Below are 17,718 nucleotides of genomic sequence, written 5' to 3'. Positions count from 1 at the left end.
CCCACTGTTGCTTGTGCAGCTGATCAGAAGCGGGGAGAAAACATAGATGCACCCTGCCTGCCAGGATGCATGTACAGTGGTGCCTCGCACAACGATGTTAATTGGTTCCAAAAAATTCATCGCTGTATGAAACCATCGTTCTGCGAAACACCATTTCCCATAGGAATGCATTGAAAACCGGTTAATCCGTTCCAATTGGAACGGATTGCCGTCCTTAAGAGAAAATCGCCATAGGAAACATCGTTGAGTGAAACCCGGTTCCCCAATTGAAATGCATTGAAGCCGACTCAATGCATTTCAATGGCTTTGCAAAGTCCTTTTTCACTCCTGTAAAAGTGTCTTACAATGTTTGGAACCTGTTTTAAATGCTTGCAATCATTAGCCCACCTCCTGAACCCTATGCAAACTTAATTTGGTGTTGTTCTGAGTCGTCCTTAATTTTTGGTGATTTTTTGTTTTTTCTCTCATTGAACTCTATTGAACTGTCCGTCCAATGCATTTCAATGAGAGAAAAAACAAAAAATCACCAAAAATTAACGACGACTCAGAACAACACCAAATTAAGTTTGCGTAGGGTTCAGGAGGTGGGCTAACGATTGCAAGCATTTAAAACAGGTTTCAAACAGTTTAATACACTTTTACAGGAGCGAAAAAGGGACATCGTTAAGTGAAATTCCCGCATAGAGAACATCGTTAAACGATGGGGGAAATTCTTCAAAGAAACCCATCGCTGTGTGAATTCGTCATTGTATGAAGCAATCGTTGTGCGAGGCACCACTGTATTTTCCATAGGGCTGTACAAATGGGGGGTGGGCACCCATAAAGGGCTATAGACTTAGGTGTGGAGTTTAATAGTATCCTGGAATCACAGAGTTGGAAGGGGCCCCTAAGGCCATCAAGTCTGACCCCCCTGCTCAAGACAGGCATCCAAGTCAATGCAGATCCAAGCAGAGGGTGTCCAGTTTTCTCTTGAAGGCCTCCAGCGTTGGAGCTCTTGCCACCTCCCAAGGTCATTGGTGTCCTACTACTCTAACAGCTAAGAAGTGGCTTTTCAAGCACTCCCAGTTTTGATTCTTTTGCCTGTTCAAGACTAACAGATATATTTCTGCCTGTTTGTGGATGTTCTTATGAAAGGCCGGTGAACAGAATCCAGGGACCTTTGCTATGATTCTGTCTGCAATTGTTCATGTTTGTTAACCCTTTATTGCAACAAGAAGTGCTGACCTAAATTGAAACGCACTCATTGTTTGGCCTGCTCTGATGTGTTGGAGGGAGCCACCCGGAGCCGTGCTGGAGCAGTGGTGAAGTTCTGGATGCTGCCCTCTGAGACTTGGAATGATCACCTGAGCATCCTTTCCCCTTTGTAAAGGAATCACGTCCACCTTTCTGTCTTAGAAGGTAAGAAAGCCCGAGAAAAAGACCCCATCCGCTAGTGTTCCTACTTAAAACGATCCATCCTTCCCCTTTAAGAGCTGACCCGAATCTTTCTGGCACAGGACTATGAGCATGCAGTCTTTTTGGCATGATTCATTGAGATGCAAAATAGCTCTTGGTTCTGCCTTCCTGGACAGGTACTTGAGTTAAAAGAGATTGCAATGAAGATAAGGGACCTTTTAAACATGGGCCAGAGTGCATCAAATTTTGCAGTCTGGACGGGCCCTTGTGGGTTGGAGATGTCGGAGGCGGTGGCTGCTCCTTTTGTCTCTGGAAAGCAAAAGAAATGGGTCTCCTTCTTGGTAGGACAAGGCAGAAGCTGAGAAAGAAAGAAGGGACATCAGCCGCCCTCAGAATAGGAATTTAAGGTCAGAGAAAAGTCAGCACAGGTAGCCAGCCATCTAGGAAACTTGAGGAGCTGGGGGGCCCTCCCCATGCAAAAGCATGCATCTTCTCGAGAACAAGCTGATATGTATGCAATCACTTCCAACAAGACTTTGGGATCCCCCCAGAGGCCAAGATGGTGCTGATTTGGTGAGCCTTCCTTCACCAGCTGTTGTTGCTTCCCAGATCGGATGGAAGAGCTGCCTATCCCGCATCCTCAGAGATGGGGTCCCTTGGCCAAGGACCACTGCGACCACCTCCTGGATTCCATCGATGCACATCTCAGCCGGCTGCAAGTAGGTGGGGAAGGGGGAAAGGTCAGCCTTTCCCCCATGGGTGGGGATTATTCCCAGGTCCAAAAGGTCATCAGTGGGGTGGATTCTTACCTGGACAATGGCTCAGGGGCAGGGGCAATTTGCTTTGTGTTATAAAGTTTTGAATTTTTTTGTTACATTTTTCTAGATGTGGAGTAGAAGTGCAGGGAATTCACAGAGGAGAATAGCTTCAAGTTCCGCAGAGTGGTCCACCCCTTTTTCCTCATCAACTAGCACTTACCGTCATAATAAGTCACTCTGAAACATTAGTAGGAGAAAGAACGAAAAGGTTTCATGTACTTACCGTTGAAATAGATCAAACAGAGAACAAACATCACCACTTGCAGCAACAGGCCTCAGCAGGCGGACGGACTGCCAACAGAAAGACAGACAGAGAGGGGGGAAAGGTAGATCAGAGAGGCCAGTTTTTCTTTGAACCCAAGGCAGTGCTATTAGCGATTGACAGTCACCCTGTTCCAGAAAGGCCCCTCCCAGTCAGCATGCGAGGTTGCAAAAACTCCAACATGGCATGCGTGTGTGCAGGGGAGGCTTCCAACATGTCCTTGTCACCAACTTTCCCTCTATGTTGTTCCTTTTGTATGGCAGGCTCAGGAACCCGATGTGGAAACAGAAGGGACCGGCGGGCAGGCAGCCTCCCCCTCCTTCCTCAGTGGAACCACATGCACGTCTGGTGCCGCAGGTGAGACCTGGGGGTGGGAGGGCGGTTCCCTTTGGGTCTGCCACTTGAGCCTCTTGCTTGTCACTCTGAGCAAAACACCGCCTGACCTTCTGCCCCTTTAGCTTAATACTGACCTCTCTGGCCGGCAGCAGCTTTCCAGGAGGGACGGCGTCCCTTCCTCGCCTTCTGCTCTTCCCAAGGGATCTCCCACCCAGCCGCTGATCTGTTTAGCTTCCAAACTCTGACCACAGTCCCCGTGGTGGCATCTAATGACAATCTGGAGAATGATATGCTGCCATGGAATGATAATCGAGTGCCATCGAGTTGTTTTCAACTCATTGCAATCTTTCCAGGATTCCCCAGTATAGAGGATTGGTTTACCGCTCCCAACCTCAGGGGCTTCTCTCAGACTCTGCAGCTTGCCCAAGGCTGCACAGGCTGCCTTGTCACCTGGGAGGTACAGTGGGGGAATTGAACCCGCAGCTGCGAGCTCAGCAGCTGGGTAATGGTAGCTCTGTGAGTTGGATACCAGGCCGTGGAGCCAGAGGTCAGGAATTCGATTCCTGACTGAGCCTCCCAGGAGGAGAGCCAGCCTGTGTAGCCTTGGGCAAACTGCAGAGTCGTCAAGCATCCCCCAGAGAAGGGAAGGGGGATCCCCCTCCGAGTACCTTAGAAAACCCTGGGAAATGGTTGTCGTACGTCAGAATTGACTTGATGGCACCTGAACTGTTGTGACAGCACCATAATAAATCAACACAGGAGGGGAAAGGGAAAAAGCACCGAATCAGAGTTGAAATGTCCAGTGTCAGTGACCTGGATCTGGTCTTTCCACCTAAATGCTGTGACAAATGGATGCAGAGTTTCTGCACAAGGCTTCATTCTTCTTTATGCACCTCCTCGATAATATTTGTGTGCCCACCTTGTAAGCAAAAAATAGGACTATGTTAAAATATGTGTCCTAGAATTGAATCCTCTGTTTCTGACCGGGGTTTGGCATGCAAATAGTTAGATTCCTGTTTGCTCATCCTTTGCTGAAGCAACAAGAGACGTCAACTGCCCGAGAGACATCAGGTTCCTTCCTCATCGTCCTGCAAGTAATCTGGACGATTCCAGGTCTGGATTCGGGTGCAACCGCCCACAGCCTGGCAAGACCTCCAACCACCTCTCCAGAGCTTAAGAGGCCTGCCAAAATTTTGCCAGTGTGCATTCTGATTCGGGCAGAAGTTCACCCCTCATTTCCTTCCTTCTCCGTGCAGATCCGAGCAAATCCTCTGGGAACAAAGATCGAGATGCTTCTCTGGACGAGAGCCCATCATTTTGGAAGGAGGAAGGCCCTCAGTGGCCAGTGCCTCCTCTCCTTGCCCCAGAAGGCACCCCAAGAGATGAGAGGGCCTCAGACTCAATATGCACTGAAGATTTCACTGCTGCTTTTTATGAATGCCTGGTGGATCCTCTCCTGATTTCCAGTGATGACAAAGAGGGAAGTGAGTTTGATCTTGCAGCCACATCACTAGAGCCCATTTCCAGGAGCTGGGCTGAAAATCCTGACCCTTCTCAGCTCTATGAGGGCATGCAAGCTGTGCTAGATCCTCATTTCATGGGTGCAGCGAGAAAGCAGGGTGTTGTCCGGTCTCCTAAGGAAGCCTCGAAAGGGGAAGAGGGCCAAGTTTCTCCAACTCTTTATCCAGAAGCGCCTCTGTTCCTGGGTCATCGACCCAAAACGCACAGCCTGGAGCCTTCAGGAGCAAAGATCTCCCCACTTGGCAGGACGTTCTCTGAGGAGACCTCTAGGGCCACGGATGTTCTTGGAGATGTCCCCCCGGGGGAAAGGAGTCTTCGACACCAGCCTCTGAAGTTGGGAGAGAAGCCGGTGGACTTCACGTTGATCTCCAGGAAGAGGGGGTTTGGATGCGAAGGCTTGAAGGGCTCCTTGGAATGGATTCCAGACCCCCTTGAAAATCCAGGCCGCCCGTTGTTGGTGGAAGATCTGAGCCCTTTCCAGGCGCTCCAAACTGTGGACGGAGCAGGTGCTGAAACCACACTGTTTGGGGGTGACGTCCTAGCAAGGACACTGGGATATGGACACCCAGAGAAGAGGGAATTGAACAGCCCAACGGGCTTGTCGGATGTTACCTGTCTTCGTGCCCTGCCTGGTCAAAGCTGTTTGGTGTCACCCGGGGGGGAAGACAAGGGCATAATTGCCAGCCCTCGGTGGTTTTCTCCTGTGATGGGCTGTAAGATGCAGAGGGCGTCCTCCTCCCAGCTTAAGTTGAACTGGGGTGCCAGAGCTGACCGCAAGGCTTCCCAGAAGCGCCAGGGCTTGCCCAGCGATGGCTGGATGGGAGCCAGGACATCCGGAAATCCCGTCTGCAGAGGGAGGAAAGAGGATGCTCCGGAATGGATGGAAAGTGAGTTCACTCTTGATTGTCCACATGCCTCGCCCGGGCGCTGTTGCATGAGGGGCGATTTCATCTCTTGGGTCCTACCCGGACACTCAAGTCCCTTCCGCCATGCTGTTCCAGGGTTGTGTGTGGTGGGTCTGTGCCACCACGCATGGTGCCTGTAGTTTGTGTGACCGAGAAGGACTTTTCTGGACTCTGGCGTAACTTTCAATCTGTCGGGCACTAACCAGTCGTTCCTTCCCTGCCTCTGATTTCCTCTGCTTGGTGCTTCTCCCTCCCTCCACTTGAGTCTGTTGCTGAAAGCAATGATGTCTGTCAGTTTGCTGTTGATCTGTCCAATCGTAATGAAACCTTTTATTCTTTCTCCTACTAATGTCTCAGAGTGAGTTATTGGGACTGTAAGTGACAGTTAAGGAGAAAAGAGATGGGCTACCTGAAGCTATTTTGCCCATTTCTGCTACGTAGCTGGAGGAATTTAACCCAAAAAATACAAAACTCCGCAACAATGGGACCCACCATGATCGAGTGAGACTCTGGATGGTGTTCTGATAGGCATAACGTTCTCAAATTTGCCCCCTTTCTTGTTCCCCCCCCCTCTCTCTAGATGGCCGCTCAGGGTCCGGGTACCATGAGCTTCCTTACCTGACGGAGCGAGGCCAGATGGAGAACTTCAGAGGCAAACATGGGGCAGGTGGGTGGAAGCTGTTAACAGAAGCTTTAGCAAGGAAACTGGTTGGATGGGAAAGTGTTATGGGATGGAGGGGGTGACGCCCGGCGGGTGGAAACCATGAGGGTGAGGTGGGGTAAACCTTCGTTGTTGGAGGAGGACCTGCGAGGGAAAGAGAACGGTCCAGAGGCAATGCACTGTGACGTGACTTCAAATACGCTTTGTGGCAAGTGGACACGGAAGTCCAGATTTCAGCCAAAGTCAAGAGTTTCCCAAAGATCCTCAGGGCAGAATTTTATTTTTAATTTTTTAAAGTCTTCCAGTGTTGATTTCCCTATGAAATGGGATGCACCCACCCTTCCCAAATCCTCAACATCTCCAGAGTGGACAACTGCCCCCCCGGGGGGGGGCTTCCTAAAGTCACCCCCCTCCGTTTTCATCTTTTGTCCCGACGGGACGAGAAGAGCTTTATCCTCTCGCTCCCATCAGGATTTCCTCCCCACTAGCAGGAGGAGCACAGGCTGACATGCGCGTGGTCCCGGATTGTCCAAACATGCCGAGGGTGGGGGGGGCTTGCTTGGCTGGAGAAGGGAAGGATCGGAGGAAGGTCCACCCCGTGGCCCATCGATGCACGAGCAGCATTTGCTTGGTCCCATAAAAGTTAGTTTCTGGACCTTGTTTAGACTATTTCCCCCATCATCCACGACCATCCTTCATCACGGGTCACACCACTTGGAGCTGACTGGCATGGAAGTCTGGCGGTATCTAGATTTGGGGAACATATGTTGCACCCCCTTGTTGTAAACAGAAATCAGGGGGGGCTGGCTTTGAGATGGCGAGGGGAGATCTCTGCCTGCTGCCAAAGCGATGAGCGTTCGAACTTCTCTTCTCTTCTTTTCCTCAAACAGCCGCTGGACCAGGCGCCACGAGGGACCCACTGAGGTGAGTAGTCTTCGGCCTTCGACTGCAGTGTCGGCACAACCTGGCTGGCTGACGGGGGCCTCGGACTTTCGTTCTATACAGTGAATTCTGCTCTGGCTTTATTTGGCCTTATGACCCAGTGACCTCTGGAAGGTCTTGTCGTTAGCAGCTGGGCTGAGATCTTGCCCATTCAAGCCCATGGCTTCGTTTATGGGATTAATCCATTGCATGTTTGTTTTTCCCAGAGTTTATAGAAGCTGTGTGGTCGTTAAAGAGCAGGCACGTTCTAGATGGGTGGTATATAAATCGAATGAATGAATGAATGAATGAATGAATGAATGAATGAATGAATGAATGAATGAATGAATGAATGAATGAGTAAATAAATAGGCCCCAAGGTTGTTGCCTTTCAGATTTATTGGGTTCTGCACAGCTGGCTGGGGATGATGGGTGCTGTAGTTCATGGCATCTAAAAGATGTCAGGTGAGGGAAGGCTGTTCTGTTCTGGGCACATGCTGGTAAGGAAAGCAGATCAAGAACAGATAAGCTGAAATGCTGCAGTCATTCATTCATTCATTCGGTCGGTCGGTCAGTTTGTTCTTCCTTGATGATCTAGTGGCCAAGCCACTTCTCTGGTAGAGATAAGCATAAAATGAAATGCAATAATAGGCATCAATTAAAACAGTAAACCAAATTAAAAACAACCGTAACCTATGTATAAGATCCAGGTGATACAGAAGATGGTTGGCAAACAGACAGTTAACCCCCAAATAATGGGATGTCGGTAATTAAATGGGAGAAAAGGAGGGAAGGGTTCCTGTTGCACCTTCACCGGGAGGGGATTCCACACAGAGGGGGGCCCACCCCTGAGAAGGCCACGCGTTGCCATTTCGGGGACTGGCCGGTGGGCGCGAAGGGTGGGCGCAGGGAGGGCTCCTTTTGCTCCTCTGCCCCTTGCAAGTCTTCGCTCTCTCCAGGGGGTCAGGCCAGGAGGGAGACGTTGGGAGACTGGCCAGCAGGAGGAGATCCGGCCACTTTGGGACACGGACTCCGAGCCGAGCCACGGACGCCAGAGGGACAGACGCTCCCTGGGAGGACAACAGGAGTGGCAAGGTATTTCCCAGGTGTCAGGAGGGGTCTCTTTGTGGGCGGGGGGGGGGAAGGGAGGCAGGAACAGAAATGCTGGCCAACAACCCAGGGCCTCGGGACTTTCAGTAGCCCAAAAGGAAATTGGCTAGCCCAAAGCTCAGAGTCCAGGTTACCTGTCAAACTGGAGTGAGAGGCAGCTTCGTGCCTAAGGAAATGGGATAAATGAATGAATGAATTAAAGTCCCAAGGAGGGGGTGGTGCCATTTGAGCCCCCAAGGACTGTGCAATTATGGCATAGCAAGGTCTCCAAACGCAGGCTCTCTGAAGTCAGACTTGGGCTGCCTTGGAGGATGAGCTTACGGAACTCACTGCCACATGATGTGTTGGAAGGTACTGGGACAGATGCCTCCTTCACGGCTGCCCTTCCAAGTCTCAGCCTTCTTCTGACGTCTTGGCTGCCGTCGCGTTTCGGTTTGATGACCGAGCACGGTATACAAAATCGTGTTAACTCTTCCAGTTTTGTGAATGGCCAATTACTGACGTCTTTTATGTCAACCTTTCTCTCTACCTGGATGCTCCTGCCTACCTCCGGCAGGTATCGCAGTGGGAAGAGCGGGAGGCCCGGCTGCACCTCCTGGAGGACAGACTGTCCTCTCTGCAGCTTCAGCTGAGGAACGCTCACGCAGAGCTCACCGCCATGAAGGAAGAGGCTGAGAAGAGCAAACGGCGGCAGGAGGTGGGTGCCCATGGGCGCCATCTTGAAAAACCCATCTGGCCACCACGCTGCTCCGCTTGGATTTCAGAAGGGAAGCGGAGTAGTGTTTAGAAACAATGCGCCGAGGTGTCCTGCTCACTCCTTCCTTCCTTCCATGCATCCATCATCCACTCCTTCCTTCCTTCCTTGTATCCATCATCCACTCCTTCCTTCCTTCCTTCCTTCCTTCCTTCCTTCCTTCCTTCCTTCCTTCCTTCCTTCTTTCCTACCATTTTTACCCCACATTTCTCTAGTGAAGGCAAAAGGCAGAACGTGAGGGAAGACAGCCGTCACCGGCAGGCGCCTGCATGACTCTTGCACTTCTACATGGTCAGATTTTTGAGAAGCCAGGTGCCAGGTGCCGGACTCTCGTAGCATCTCACACCTCACCTTTGAGAGGTGATGTATGAGATGGGGCAGCTCGCTTGAACCGAGGTGCCCCTGAGTTGACCGTGACCAAAAGGTTGTCAGAACAGCGGTGATCTCTCCTGATGTGGTCTGGGCCCGGTTTGAGCCGGCAGCTGGCACTCCCGACCAGAAGCAAGAGGATGGTGGCCCTGAATGGGGTTTTCCGGAGGCCCTTTTGCTTTCCGGGGGTGGGCCCTCAGCAGATGCCTCCATGGAATGCCACTGAATGCCTTGCTCTCCTCCCCGCGCAGGCCATCTTGTCCGAGAAGGACCGGGAGCTCTTGAGGTTGCGTGCGACCATCTCTGCTTTAGAGGCTGAGCTGCGTGACGTGGAAAGGCTGCAAGGGGACCACAAGCGCCAGCTGGAGAGGCAGCAGGATGAGGCCTTGCGAGAGAAGGTAGCCAGGCCGTTCCTTCCCTTACAAAGGGATGCCTGAGTCCTGGAAGGGTCTCTTCTCTCCCCCCCCCATTGCTTCTCTCTGGTGTCGACGACATTGGCTGTTTACTCTGGAGTTGGCATCAGATTTGGTATGGATAGAATTGGAATCAAACCCAGTGACTGCACAACAAAAGGCCAAACACAGGGAAACCCAGTGCTTTTCATTGGGGGAATCATCTCTTCTTGTTTGGCTGGCTTACGGCAATCATGTATGTGAAACAAACTTTTAAAAAACATTATTTTGCTTTCAGGAGAAAGAATTATTGCACCTGCGGGAGGCGCTGGAGTGTGAAAAGCAACAAGTACTGCAAGAGGTAGACTCTCTCTCGAGATCTCCTGTCCTAGGAAAAGCAATGAGTAAAAGCTCTTATTATAAAGTACGGTAAGACCCATATCCACTGAGGAGTGGTTCAAAGTCCCACCGTAGATCCTGAAAATCATGGATAATAGTGAACTAGGCAGGCAAGCAAGCAGGTGGGGGGAAAATGGGAAATATTTTTTTGACCTGCACTACCAGAACTGGCCACTATGTATTCTTCACTAACCAGTATTCAAAGCATGGTCTCTGGCGCCTTCTAATGGTCAGTTCTGGTAATACATGTATTACCATGTAAAGTAGTTTTTTTCTAGATTTTTTTCTTTTAATATTTTACATATTTTCAGAGCAAGGATAAGTGAAACCGCAGATACTGGTCCCATGGATACGGAGGTCCTACTGTATCTACATTTTCCAAGCTCTTCTCTGCCACCATTAAAACCAATAAAATCTGCGCTCTTTTATGCAGAAACAATCTCAGGAAAAGAGCAGGAACCACCTTATTTGTTTAAATGCAGATTTAGGCAATGTCTTGAGTAGATCAGTTCTTTCTCAGTAATGCCTTCATCGGGGAGTTGCTTTAACCACAACCACATCCACAAAATAAAGCTAAGTTTTTTTCTGGGTGCCAAACTCTATCGTATCATGGGTGTCTAGGCATAACAAAAAACTCACTGTCATTTTATGCCTTTTGACTGTAACATTAAGGGCAGGGACTCTCTTGTTCTTAATGGATCTAGCAGTTGTTTCAGATGCTGGGAAATTTCTAGCTAAACTTCTCTTAGCTGTCCAGCAGAAGCGTAGGGATTCACACAGCAGAATAGCTATAAGTTCCACAGAGCAGACCACCCCTTTTTCTCACTAACTGGCACTTACAGTCTCAATAACGCAATCTGAGACAAATGTAGGAGGAAGTATATAAAACATTTTCTTTACTTACAGTTCTGAACACACCAAACACAAACATGGCTGCTTTTAGCAACAAACTTCAACGGACTCACCGTCAACCAACCAACTAAAAGAAGGGAAGAGACAGAGGCAGGGCATTTTGACACTGTTCTGGAAGAGCGAGGGGTGGTTAGGTTGGTTATGGGGATGGTCACAATGTACACCTGCGTCTCTAAATGTAACGTTACACCACTGGCAGAGACATAGGGACATGATGTGATCAACCTACTCTTCCCAGGCCTGGAACCCTGAGCTGATTTGGCCCTCATCCTGCCCTTAGGTGCAGAGCACTCTGCTTCAGGAGAGAAAGAAGTGGGAAGCAGAAGCGAGGGCTGCCCTCCAGATGCAGCGGGAGGCTCTGCTAGAGAAGGACCGGAGGACACAGGCTGACCTCCGGGTAGCCCTGGAGGAAGAGAGGAAAACTGCCCTTGCTTTGCGGGACGAAACGGCCAGCCTCCACGCGGTAAGAATCACGGAGACGAAAACCACTCGGAAAGGGAACTCCATAAGATGGTTGGGGCCTTTGTCCGGACGTTCAAGCGCCGTGTCCCAAAAGGAGTTGCAGGGCATCCTCGCAGAGCTTGGAAAATGGACTGCGTTGAATGACCAGCCCCGGGCATCCCACAGCCACAAAAGGCAAGCTCTCCGAAGCTCTGCCGGTTCTCCCCCTTCTGCCCTGCGCCTGTGACACATCCCCACAACCCTCTGTGGGTTGGAGGACAACGTTGTACATTACGGAGCTGGCTCCACATGGATCTGGCTCCTGGCCCATGTAAACCCCCGAGATGATGACCCCTTTAAAAAATAAATTTCCTTCCCCCTTCGGATGCAACAATTCACACACCCCCATATTTTGCCGAGAGAGAGAGAGAGAGAGAGAGAGAGAGAGAGAGAGAGCAATGGAGGAATTCTGTGGGGCACCCTGTCTTAGAAATAGCTGTTGGTAGAAATAGCTGTAGCGCTCCAGTTCAGGAGGTTGGGCTATAGCGCTACAGCGCTCTAGCAGCGGCCTCTAAGTATATTTTCACTCCCATGGTTCACCACCCAGCTAGGAGAAAGTGTGGTCAGGTTTGGGTGGGCGGAATAAAAAACAGTTCTGCCTGGCATTTTGTTCCGAAGCGGATCCAGGAGCTGGAGAGCCAGGCCCGTTTGTTCCAGGCAGAGAAGAGGGTGGCGGTGGAAGAACTCTGGGAGCAGCTACAGAAGGAGAAAGAACAGGCCCTGAGACGCTTCCGGGATGACCTGGAACGGGTGAGGAGAGCGTAGCGTGGAAAGGAGAGTCAGAGTCTGTGATGCCTTCTCTCTCTTCCCGATTCCCCTTCCTGCTTTTCTGTTCTCTTCCTTCCAAACCTTCTAAGCTTTAGATCAATCTTTTCTATTAATCCTTTGGCTTAAAAACCTTACAGACCTCACCTCCACGGTCTGTGTGTCCAACTGCCTCATCTCGTGTCCCGACCTAGATTACAAATTTCTCATAACAGGAGAAATGTTTACTTGCCCAATTTTTTCATTGTGGATCCTTGTGCAATGCAGAAATACTTTGTGCGTGTGGTTCATCACCTCCCAGCGTGGGTTGTGGTGAACGTTAACGGTGCACTTCAGAGTTTCAGGGTCTGTAATCCTTCCCTCTGTTTAGGAAAGGGTGCAAGACATGGAGCAGATGAGAGCGAAACTGCAAGAGGCCGAGGAACAGCAGGGGATTCTCCGGGCCGAGGAGAGAAAGTTCGGCGCTGAACTGGCAGAACGCTCGCTGGCCATGGAGGTCGCCTCCATGGCCCGGCAACTCCAGGACCTGCTTCCCCGGAAGGCTGGCAGGCTTAGCTTCTCCCAGGGGCCACACAGGTAAAAAAGGCAGATGGGGCGTGTGGTTACGTTTGGCTTGTGGCTACACAGAGTACTACTCAGAGCTAGCTTTTCAAAAGCTTGCATCCAGCCTCAGCTTCCTGGTCTGTTGTGTTTCCATCCCAACTTTTCGCCAGCGAGGGGAGGGCAGCATATTTTGACTCTTTCTCCCTTTTCTACCCCCACAACAACCCTGGAAGGTAGGCCAGCCTGAGAGACTGTGACAGCCTACGTCACCTGGGGACTGTCAGGGTGGAAGGGGAGGATCGGAACTCGGCTCTCTCGAGTCCTGCTCTAGAACTCTTAACTGCTACACCACCGTGGCCTTTTTTCTCATCTCTTCTCATCTCCTGGGCCAGCGATGGCGAACCTGTGGCACGCGGAGCCCTTTCTGCTGGCATGTGAGCCATAAGTCGCCGGATTGCTACTCCCCCCCCTGCGCAGCCAAACCTGAGAAGGCGGCCGCAGCTGCGGTGCTGGCACTTTGGCAGGCGGATCTGGACCGCGGTCTCGAGGCACCTCCATGCCCAGGATCCCCCTTCCTCTGCCACTTCTGTCGCCACTCCTGGTTCCATCACATCATGGTGGCGGCATGCCGCCTGCTGTTTTTTTGTTTTGTTTTGGCCATGCAAGCTCAAAAAGGGTCCACTGCCACAGTTCTAGGCCAACCTTTGGCATCTAACGGGGATAGTGGCTGGTCTTTGAATCTTTCCCTTTGCTGGCCTCTTGACAATTCAGTGGCGGATCCAGGGGCTATAACTACCCTTTTTCCTCACTCATGTCCTGTCCCATCTCTGCGTTCCTTTGTATTTCATCCAACCCTCAGCCCCTCTTGGTCTCTCATCCTCACTCAAACCAACCCAAAACACCCCACTTTTCAGCCTCTTGCTCTCGGCCGGTCTTGCTCTGTCTTTCAGGGCCCCTCGTTCCACACCTGTCTCTTACCCCCTGCATGCCAAGGTACACACACAGTTCGCATTATACAGCTTAAGTTACCTCCTAGGCGTGAAACCTGACTGGCCCGCACAACAAGGACCTGCGGTCTGTTTGTAGTTCTTGGAACTGATCTCTCTCTTGGTGCACAGTTTGTCTTTCCCAAGGAGTCCGGCTGTCTTCTCCTCTGGCCACACGCTCCCGGCCGTGCGAGAAATTTGTCAGGACACGCAGCACTACCTCCAGGAGCTGAGACACGAGGCGGAGATGCAGGAGCACGAAATCCTTCCGGTCCAGAAGGAGAAGGTGAGGGAAGAATTCCTTCTGCTGGCTCTTTGAGTCCAGCGCCGGTTGGCTGAACAAGATGCCAGCCTTGGCGGGTGGGGGAGACGCCCTGTCTTGCTCGGAGCCTGCAGGAGAGACCGAAGAGAGCAAGAGGCGTAAAGAATATAAGGCTTGGAAGCAGAGAGAAACCCAGAGGTGAGAACAGTGTTGGGATTAATGAGGTTGGAGATTCGTTAGTTCATAAACCAGTTTTGTTGGAAGTCTTTGGCGTACAAGACTCTCCCTTGCAAGAAAAGGTCTCCGAGAGGGAGAAGGACGTTGGACAAGATCACATGGGATCGTTTATAAATTCTGGCCCATGTTGGCTCACATTATGATCTCTCTTATAATGGGAATTGTGATTGCACAAATAACCTTTCCTTATATAAATCCCCATGCCTTCATGTTGTAATATTCTACCTTTTTACACTCCTTTAATGAGCTTCTTTTGCTTCCCCCCCACCCCATTTTCTGCAGGGCTGTTACCCCCACCTGCGCTCTTCCTGCTCCAGACTGCTAAATGGAACATCTTTCTCTAGCCAGAGCGGTTTTAGCACCCCAAAACTCTTGCGTCTCCTGCAGGGCCAGATCCGAGACCTGCGGGCAGAGAAGGCAGGGTACCACGGAGGCAGCCCGGACCACCTCTGCGTGTTCCGGGAGGATCTGGCCAACACAGACACAGAAGCAAAGTAAGATCTTGCTTTGGTTCTGCCCAACAAAGAAAAACACCAAGGGGCAACGAGATGAGAAGTGTGTACCTTATTTCTACAGCAGCACATTAACAAAACAAACCAGAAATCACCTTCTTAGAAGCTTCGGTTTCAGTTTTCTAGCTTGTATGTCACAGGACTGGTATGGGTTAATTCACATTTTGTTGTGTACACCACATGATGTGAAAGCAAATGCAAATCAGCTGGAGATTCCTCCCCCATAATCCATAGGTTTTGCCTCCATCATTGGGGCTCCTACTTTTTTTTACACTGAATCCATTTGCATCGGTTCAGTTGGGGTGATCGCTTGAACAGATGCAGCATCATGATCCTTTGCTCTCAGCCATTCCTAAAACGGCTGAATTTGCAGACTTTAAAAAAAAAAGGATTTCTTTTCCCTAGTGTTCCCTTGTCACTCATACTCAGAAATCATGAGTTGCTCCTCCTTAAAAGAAAACCTGTTCCTACCCGAGGTAACAGGACACAGTTTTTCTCATCCATACTAAAAGAGAATTCTTGAGAAAGAAGTGGCTTCATTTTTTTTTCCACTTAAACGTAGCACAAGACTTTGCTTGCTCGGTCTATGAAAAGAGGAGAAGAAATTGCCATTCTGTCCTTGTTTACAGCTTATTAAGGTAGTTCTCCCATAGCTGTGCCTCCTGCAGGTCTTTTTGCAGAAATGGCGTCCACACCTTGCTTCTTACTTCTCTTCTTGAATTTCAGAGGCAACAGACTCTGGGGACCTCACCCTCTCCACTGCATGGGAAAAGCTCCTGGAATTAGAACCCCCACTGGTAGCGGAGAAGAGCAAGACAGCAAGCAGGCTGCAAAAGAGTTGCCCACCCATGGAGCTTTGTTTGCAGCAGGGACGATGACATTTCAGTGCTCCAGATGTTTCGGATTGCAGAGCCCACAACCCTGGGGATTTTGAGCGTCATCGTCTAAGATATCTGGAGTGCCAGAATTTGGCCACTCCATGCATAGACCATCATCTGAGTGTTTTCTGCCTCTTCTTTTTCAGAGGGTGGGCTGATCTGGGCATTAACAGTTGTTACAGACAGCCCATCGTTAAAAGAAAAAAAAATCCTTAACAGCTGCTTCTGCGTGAGAGTCAAAGCAGGCGCTTCTTTGACCTCCCACAGGTGGCCAGTTAGCTTGCTCTGTTTTGCATCTTCCATCTTCAGAGAGCCCTTTGAAAGGCATATTTTTAAGCACAAAAGTCTCCCTGGATCATGTCTCTTCAACACCAATAGCTCAGCTCTAATCATGGATATGAATATCTAACATAAGTTTTTGTCCTTTTTGGTACAAAACCCATTAAGGTTTTGGGGAACCTTGAAAACTTACAAGTGTTCACGGCCTGCACCACACCTTCCACAGGTGCATGCTGGAGTATGTAAAGCAGGACCCTGCTATCCACTGATTCACTTATCTACTACCTGAAAACACTAAATAACACCCCCACCTCCAGAAATACATATTTCCAGGGTGTATTTACCAAAACTGGGCATTAGAGGGAGCCAGAGACCATGCAATGTACGAGTGTTTGATACTTCTGCATTTTTCAGCATCTGCAGGAATGTGGTCTTAGAACAGATGCCCTATGGATCCTGGAGTCGTATTCTACACTCTTCTGTCAAATATGATGTTCCATGTGACTCTTAGCTGTCTTTTCTGTTTTGGTATACTTTAAATATTCACAATTTTGGTAGCTGACCAAGTCCCTCGTTTCATCGTTTCTATTCATTCCTGCCTTATGATCAGGTTTTGCATCCCTGTTTTATACCAGCTCATATCAGATGTTTACTAAAAATGTCTTTGTATGTAATTTTCAACCCTTCATCCCTCAGGGTCTGTAGTATATTACCCGGGACACATAAAAACAATATATTTTCAAAACCTGGTGAAAAGGGGTTTTAAAAAAAATAATAATCATGGATTATCATCAAATTGCTTTTAAAAAAAAAATCTGAGAGCCACAGAAGCTTGCAATTCAAGAAACCAAAATGTGAACTAAAAACGAAATCTTGTATCAGGAACTCCATGGTTTGCCTTCAGTGGTCAAGCACATATAGAATCTGAACAGTGTTAGAAACTAATTTTGCTGTATTTACATGGGTTCACCGCCCTACTTACTGATCAAGTTCTGAGAAAACTGGGCCTCTTGTGTTTGAAAGGAAAGTCAATGGTGCATAAACAGCACTGATTGGCTAGTACCTGTAACGCCAAATTGTGTATTTGCCTTTCCAGTACTGAATAGTGTGGGTAGAGTTGGGGACTTAAAAAAAATAGAGTTTTAGATTAAAGACTGCTTTTGTAATATTTTTATCTAATATTTTTAATATCCTGTTTAATCCTTTTAAAGTATTTGAATTTCAGATATTGTGTTTTTTAATGATGTATGCATTTTGGGTCCTTTTTTTAAGGAGAAAGGCAGTGTAAAACATTTTTGGATAAATAAATAAGTCGTTTGGACACCTGTTTGTATTCTGTGATTGGATTAACAGTGTAATCCTGCTTGAATGTTGAATGCAGTTCTTGGGGGGGGGGGGAATATATATTTCTCATCTGCCCGTTGGTCTCAAGATCAAACTATTCATTATTGGCAGAAGAGCAGAAGTTGGGAGAAAAGCTGGCCCAGCAAATAAACAGGACAAGGGGGGAAAAAGGAGACAGTGGTTGAAAAGCACAGCTGGCGAGCATAAATTCTGCTGCAGGAAAGAAGGGGTTAACTCAAAGGGGAGGGAGTGCCAGAGCCGCCCCTTGCACTCTGAACCACCATCATCATCCCAGCAAAAAAGAAAAGCAGGAAGAAGGAACATTCCACATGCTGGAAGCCTTTTGCAAGCTGCACTTGAGAGTCAAAAAGGTAGAGGCTTAAGTGGAGCATGATTTCCGGCTGATCCTGGCTGCGCTCCTGCGGGGCAAGGGTGGAAGCTAGAAAAACAAAATTTTCTGGTCCTTTTTTCTCTCCAAAAACAAACAAGCAAAATGACAGCGCTGAGACTATTGTGCTTTGCAAACATCACGAGAGGACAGCTCAATGGGAAAGAATAACGCAGGCAGAAAATGGGAGGCCACGGGAAAAGAGGAAGGCCAGATGTGAGGTGGACTGATGCCCTAAAGGAAACCACGACCTTGAATTTGCAGTAGC

At 49.4% G+C, this 17,718-nt stretch overlaps 3 protein-coding genes across 4 annotated transcripts; all 3 read left to right on the top strand.

The window, feature by feature from the left end:
- The first annotated feature begins 1,983 nt into the window (after positions 1 to 1,983).
- On the top strand, positions 1,984 to 6,342 carry LOC144584736 (uncharacterized). The gene is made up of 4 exons (XM_078381570.1): positions 1,984 to 2,114; positions 2,739 to 2,832; positions 4,068 to 5,219; positions 5,818 to 6,342. Exons 1-4 carry the CDS (start codon positions 2,010 to 2,012, stop codon positions 5,979 to 5,981), a joined length of 1,515 nt encoding a protein of 504 aa, XP_078237696.1. The 5' UTR covers positions 1,984 to 2,009; the 3' UTR covers positions 5,982 to 6,342.
- A 1,352-nt stretch (positions 6,343 to 7,694) lies between these two features.
- LOC110082892 (uncharacterized) lies at positions 7,695 to 12,021 on the top strand. Its single transcript, XM_078381569.1, has 6 exons — positions 7,695 to 7,914; positions 8,486 to 8,626; positions 9,304 to 9,450; positions 9,743 to 9,805; positions 11,036 to 11,218; positions 11,875 to 12,021. Exons 2-6 carry the CDS (start codon positions 8,588 to 8,590, stop codon positions 12,019 to 12,021), a joined length of 579 nt encoding a protein of 192 aa, XP_078237695.1. The 5' UTR covers positions 7,695 to 7,914; positions 8,486 to 8,587.
- Positions 12,022 to 12,188: 167 nt separating this feature from the next.
- Positions 12,189 to 17,041, top strand: LOC144584735 (uncharacterized). 2 transcript variants are annotated; one of them, XM_078381568.1, is made up of 4 exons: positions 12,189 to 12,597; positions 13,698 to 13,836; positions 14,332 to 14,543; positions 15,288 to 17,041. In XM_078381568.1, the coding sequence occupies exons 1-4, from the start codon at positions 12,407 to 12,409 to the stop codon at positions 15,493 to 15,495; spliced, it is 750 nt and encodes a 249-aa protein (XP_078237694.1). In that variant the 5' UTR covers positions 12,189 to 12,406; the 3' UTR covers positions 15,496 to 17,041. The 2 variants fall into 2 exon arrangements, with proteins under 2 accessions (XP_078237694.1, XP_078237693.1); XM_078381567.1 differs by having other exon boundaries at positions 13,683 to 13,836.
- The last annotated feature ends 677 nt before the right edge of the window (positions 17,042 to 17,718 follow it).

This window comes from Pogona vitticeps, chromosome 14, assembly GCF_051106095.1.
Source record: "Pogona vitticeps strain Pit_001003342236 chromosome 14, PviZW2.1, whole genome shotgun sequence".
Lineage (NCBI taxonomy): Eukaryota > Metazoa > Chordata > Lepidosauria > Squamata > Agamidae > Pogona > Pogona vitticeps.
The sequence above is the reverse complement of the archived record's forward strand: the minus strand, read 5'-3'. Positions and strand labels throughout refer to the sequence as shown.

Excerpts from the sequence above, each read along its gene's own strand:
- LOC144584736 (XM_078381570.1), top strand. The coding sequence starts at position 2,010 with ATGGAAGAGCTGCCTATCCCGCATCCTCAGAGATGGGGTCCCTTGGCC. Across the intron at positions 2,833-4,067 it reads ATGCACGTCTGGTGCCGCAG|ATCCGAGCAAATCCTCTGGG; the intron begins GTGAGACCTGGG and ends TTCTCCGTGCAG. Across the intron at positions 5,220-5,817 it reads TGCTCCGGAATGGATGGAAA|ATGGCCGCTCAGGGTCCGGG; the intron begins GTGAGTTCACTC and ends CCCTCTCTCTAG.
- LOC110082892 (XM_078381569.1), top strand. The coding sequence starts at position 8,588 with ATGAAGGAAGAGGCTGAGAAGAGCAAACGGCGGCAGGAG. Across the intron at positions 9,451-9,742 it reads ATGAGGCCTTGCGAGAGAAG|GAGAAAGAATTATTGCACCT; the intron begins GTAGCCAGGCCG and ends TTTTGCTTTCAG. Across the intron at positions 9,806-11,035 it reads AGCAACAAGTACTGCAAGAG|GTGCAGAGCACTCTGCTTCA; the intron begins GTAGACTCTCTC and ends TCCTGCCCTTAG.
- LOC144584735 (XM_078381567.1), top strand. The coding sequence starts at position 12,407 with ATGGAGCAGATGAGAGCGAAACTGCAAGAGGCCGAGGAACAGCAGGGG. Across the intron at positions 12,598-13,682 it reads TTCTCCCAGGGGCCACACAG|TTTGTCTTTCCCAAGGAGTC; the intron begins GTAAAAAAGGCA and ends CTTGGTGCACAG. Across the intron at positions 14,544-15,287 it reads AACACAGACACAGAAGCAAA|AGGCAACAGACTCTGGGGAC; the intron begins GTAAGATCTTGC and ends CTTGAATTTCAG.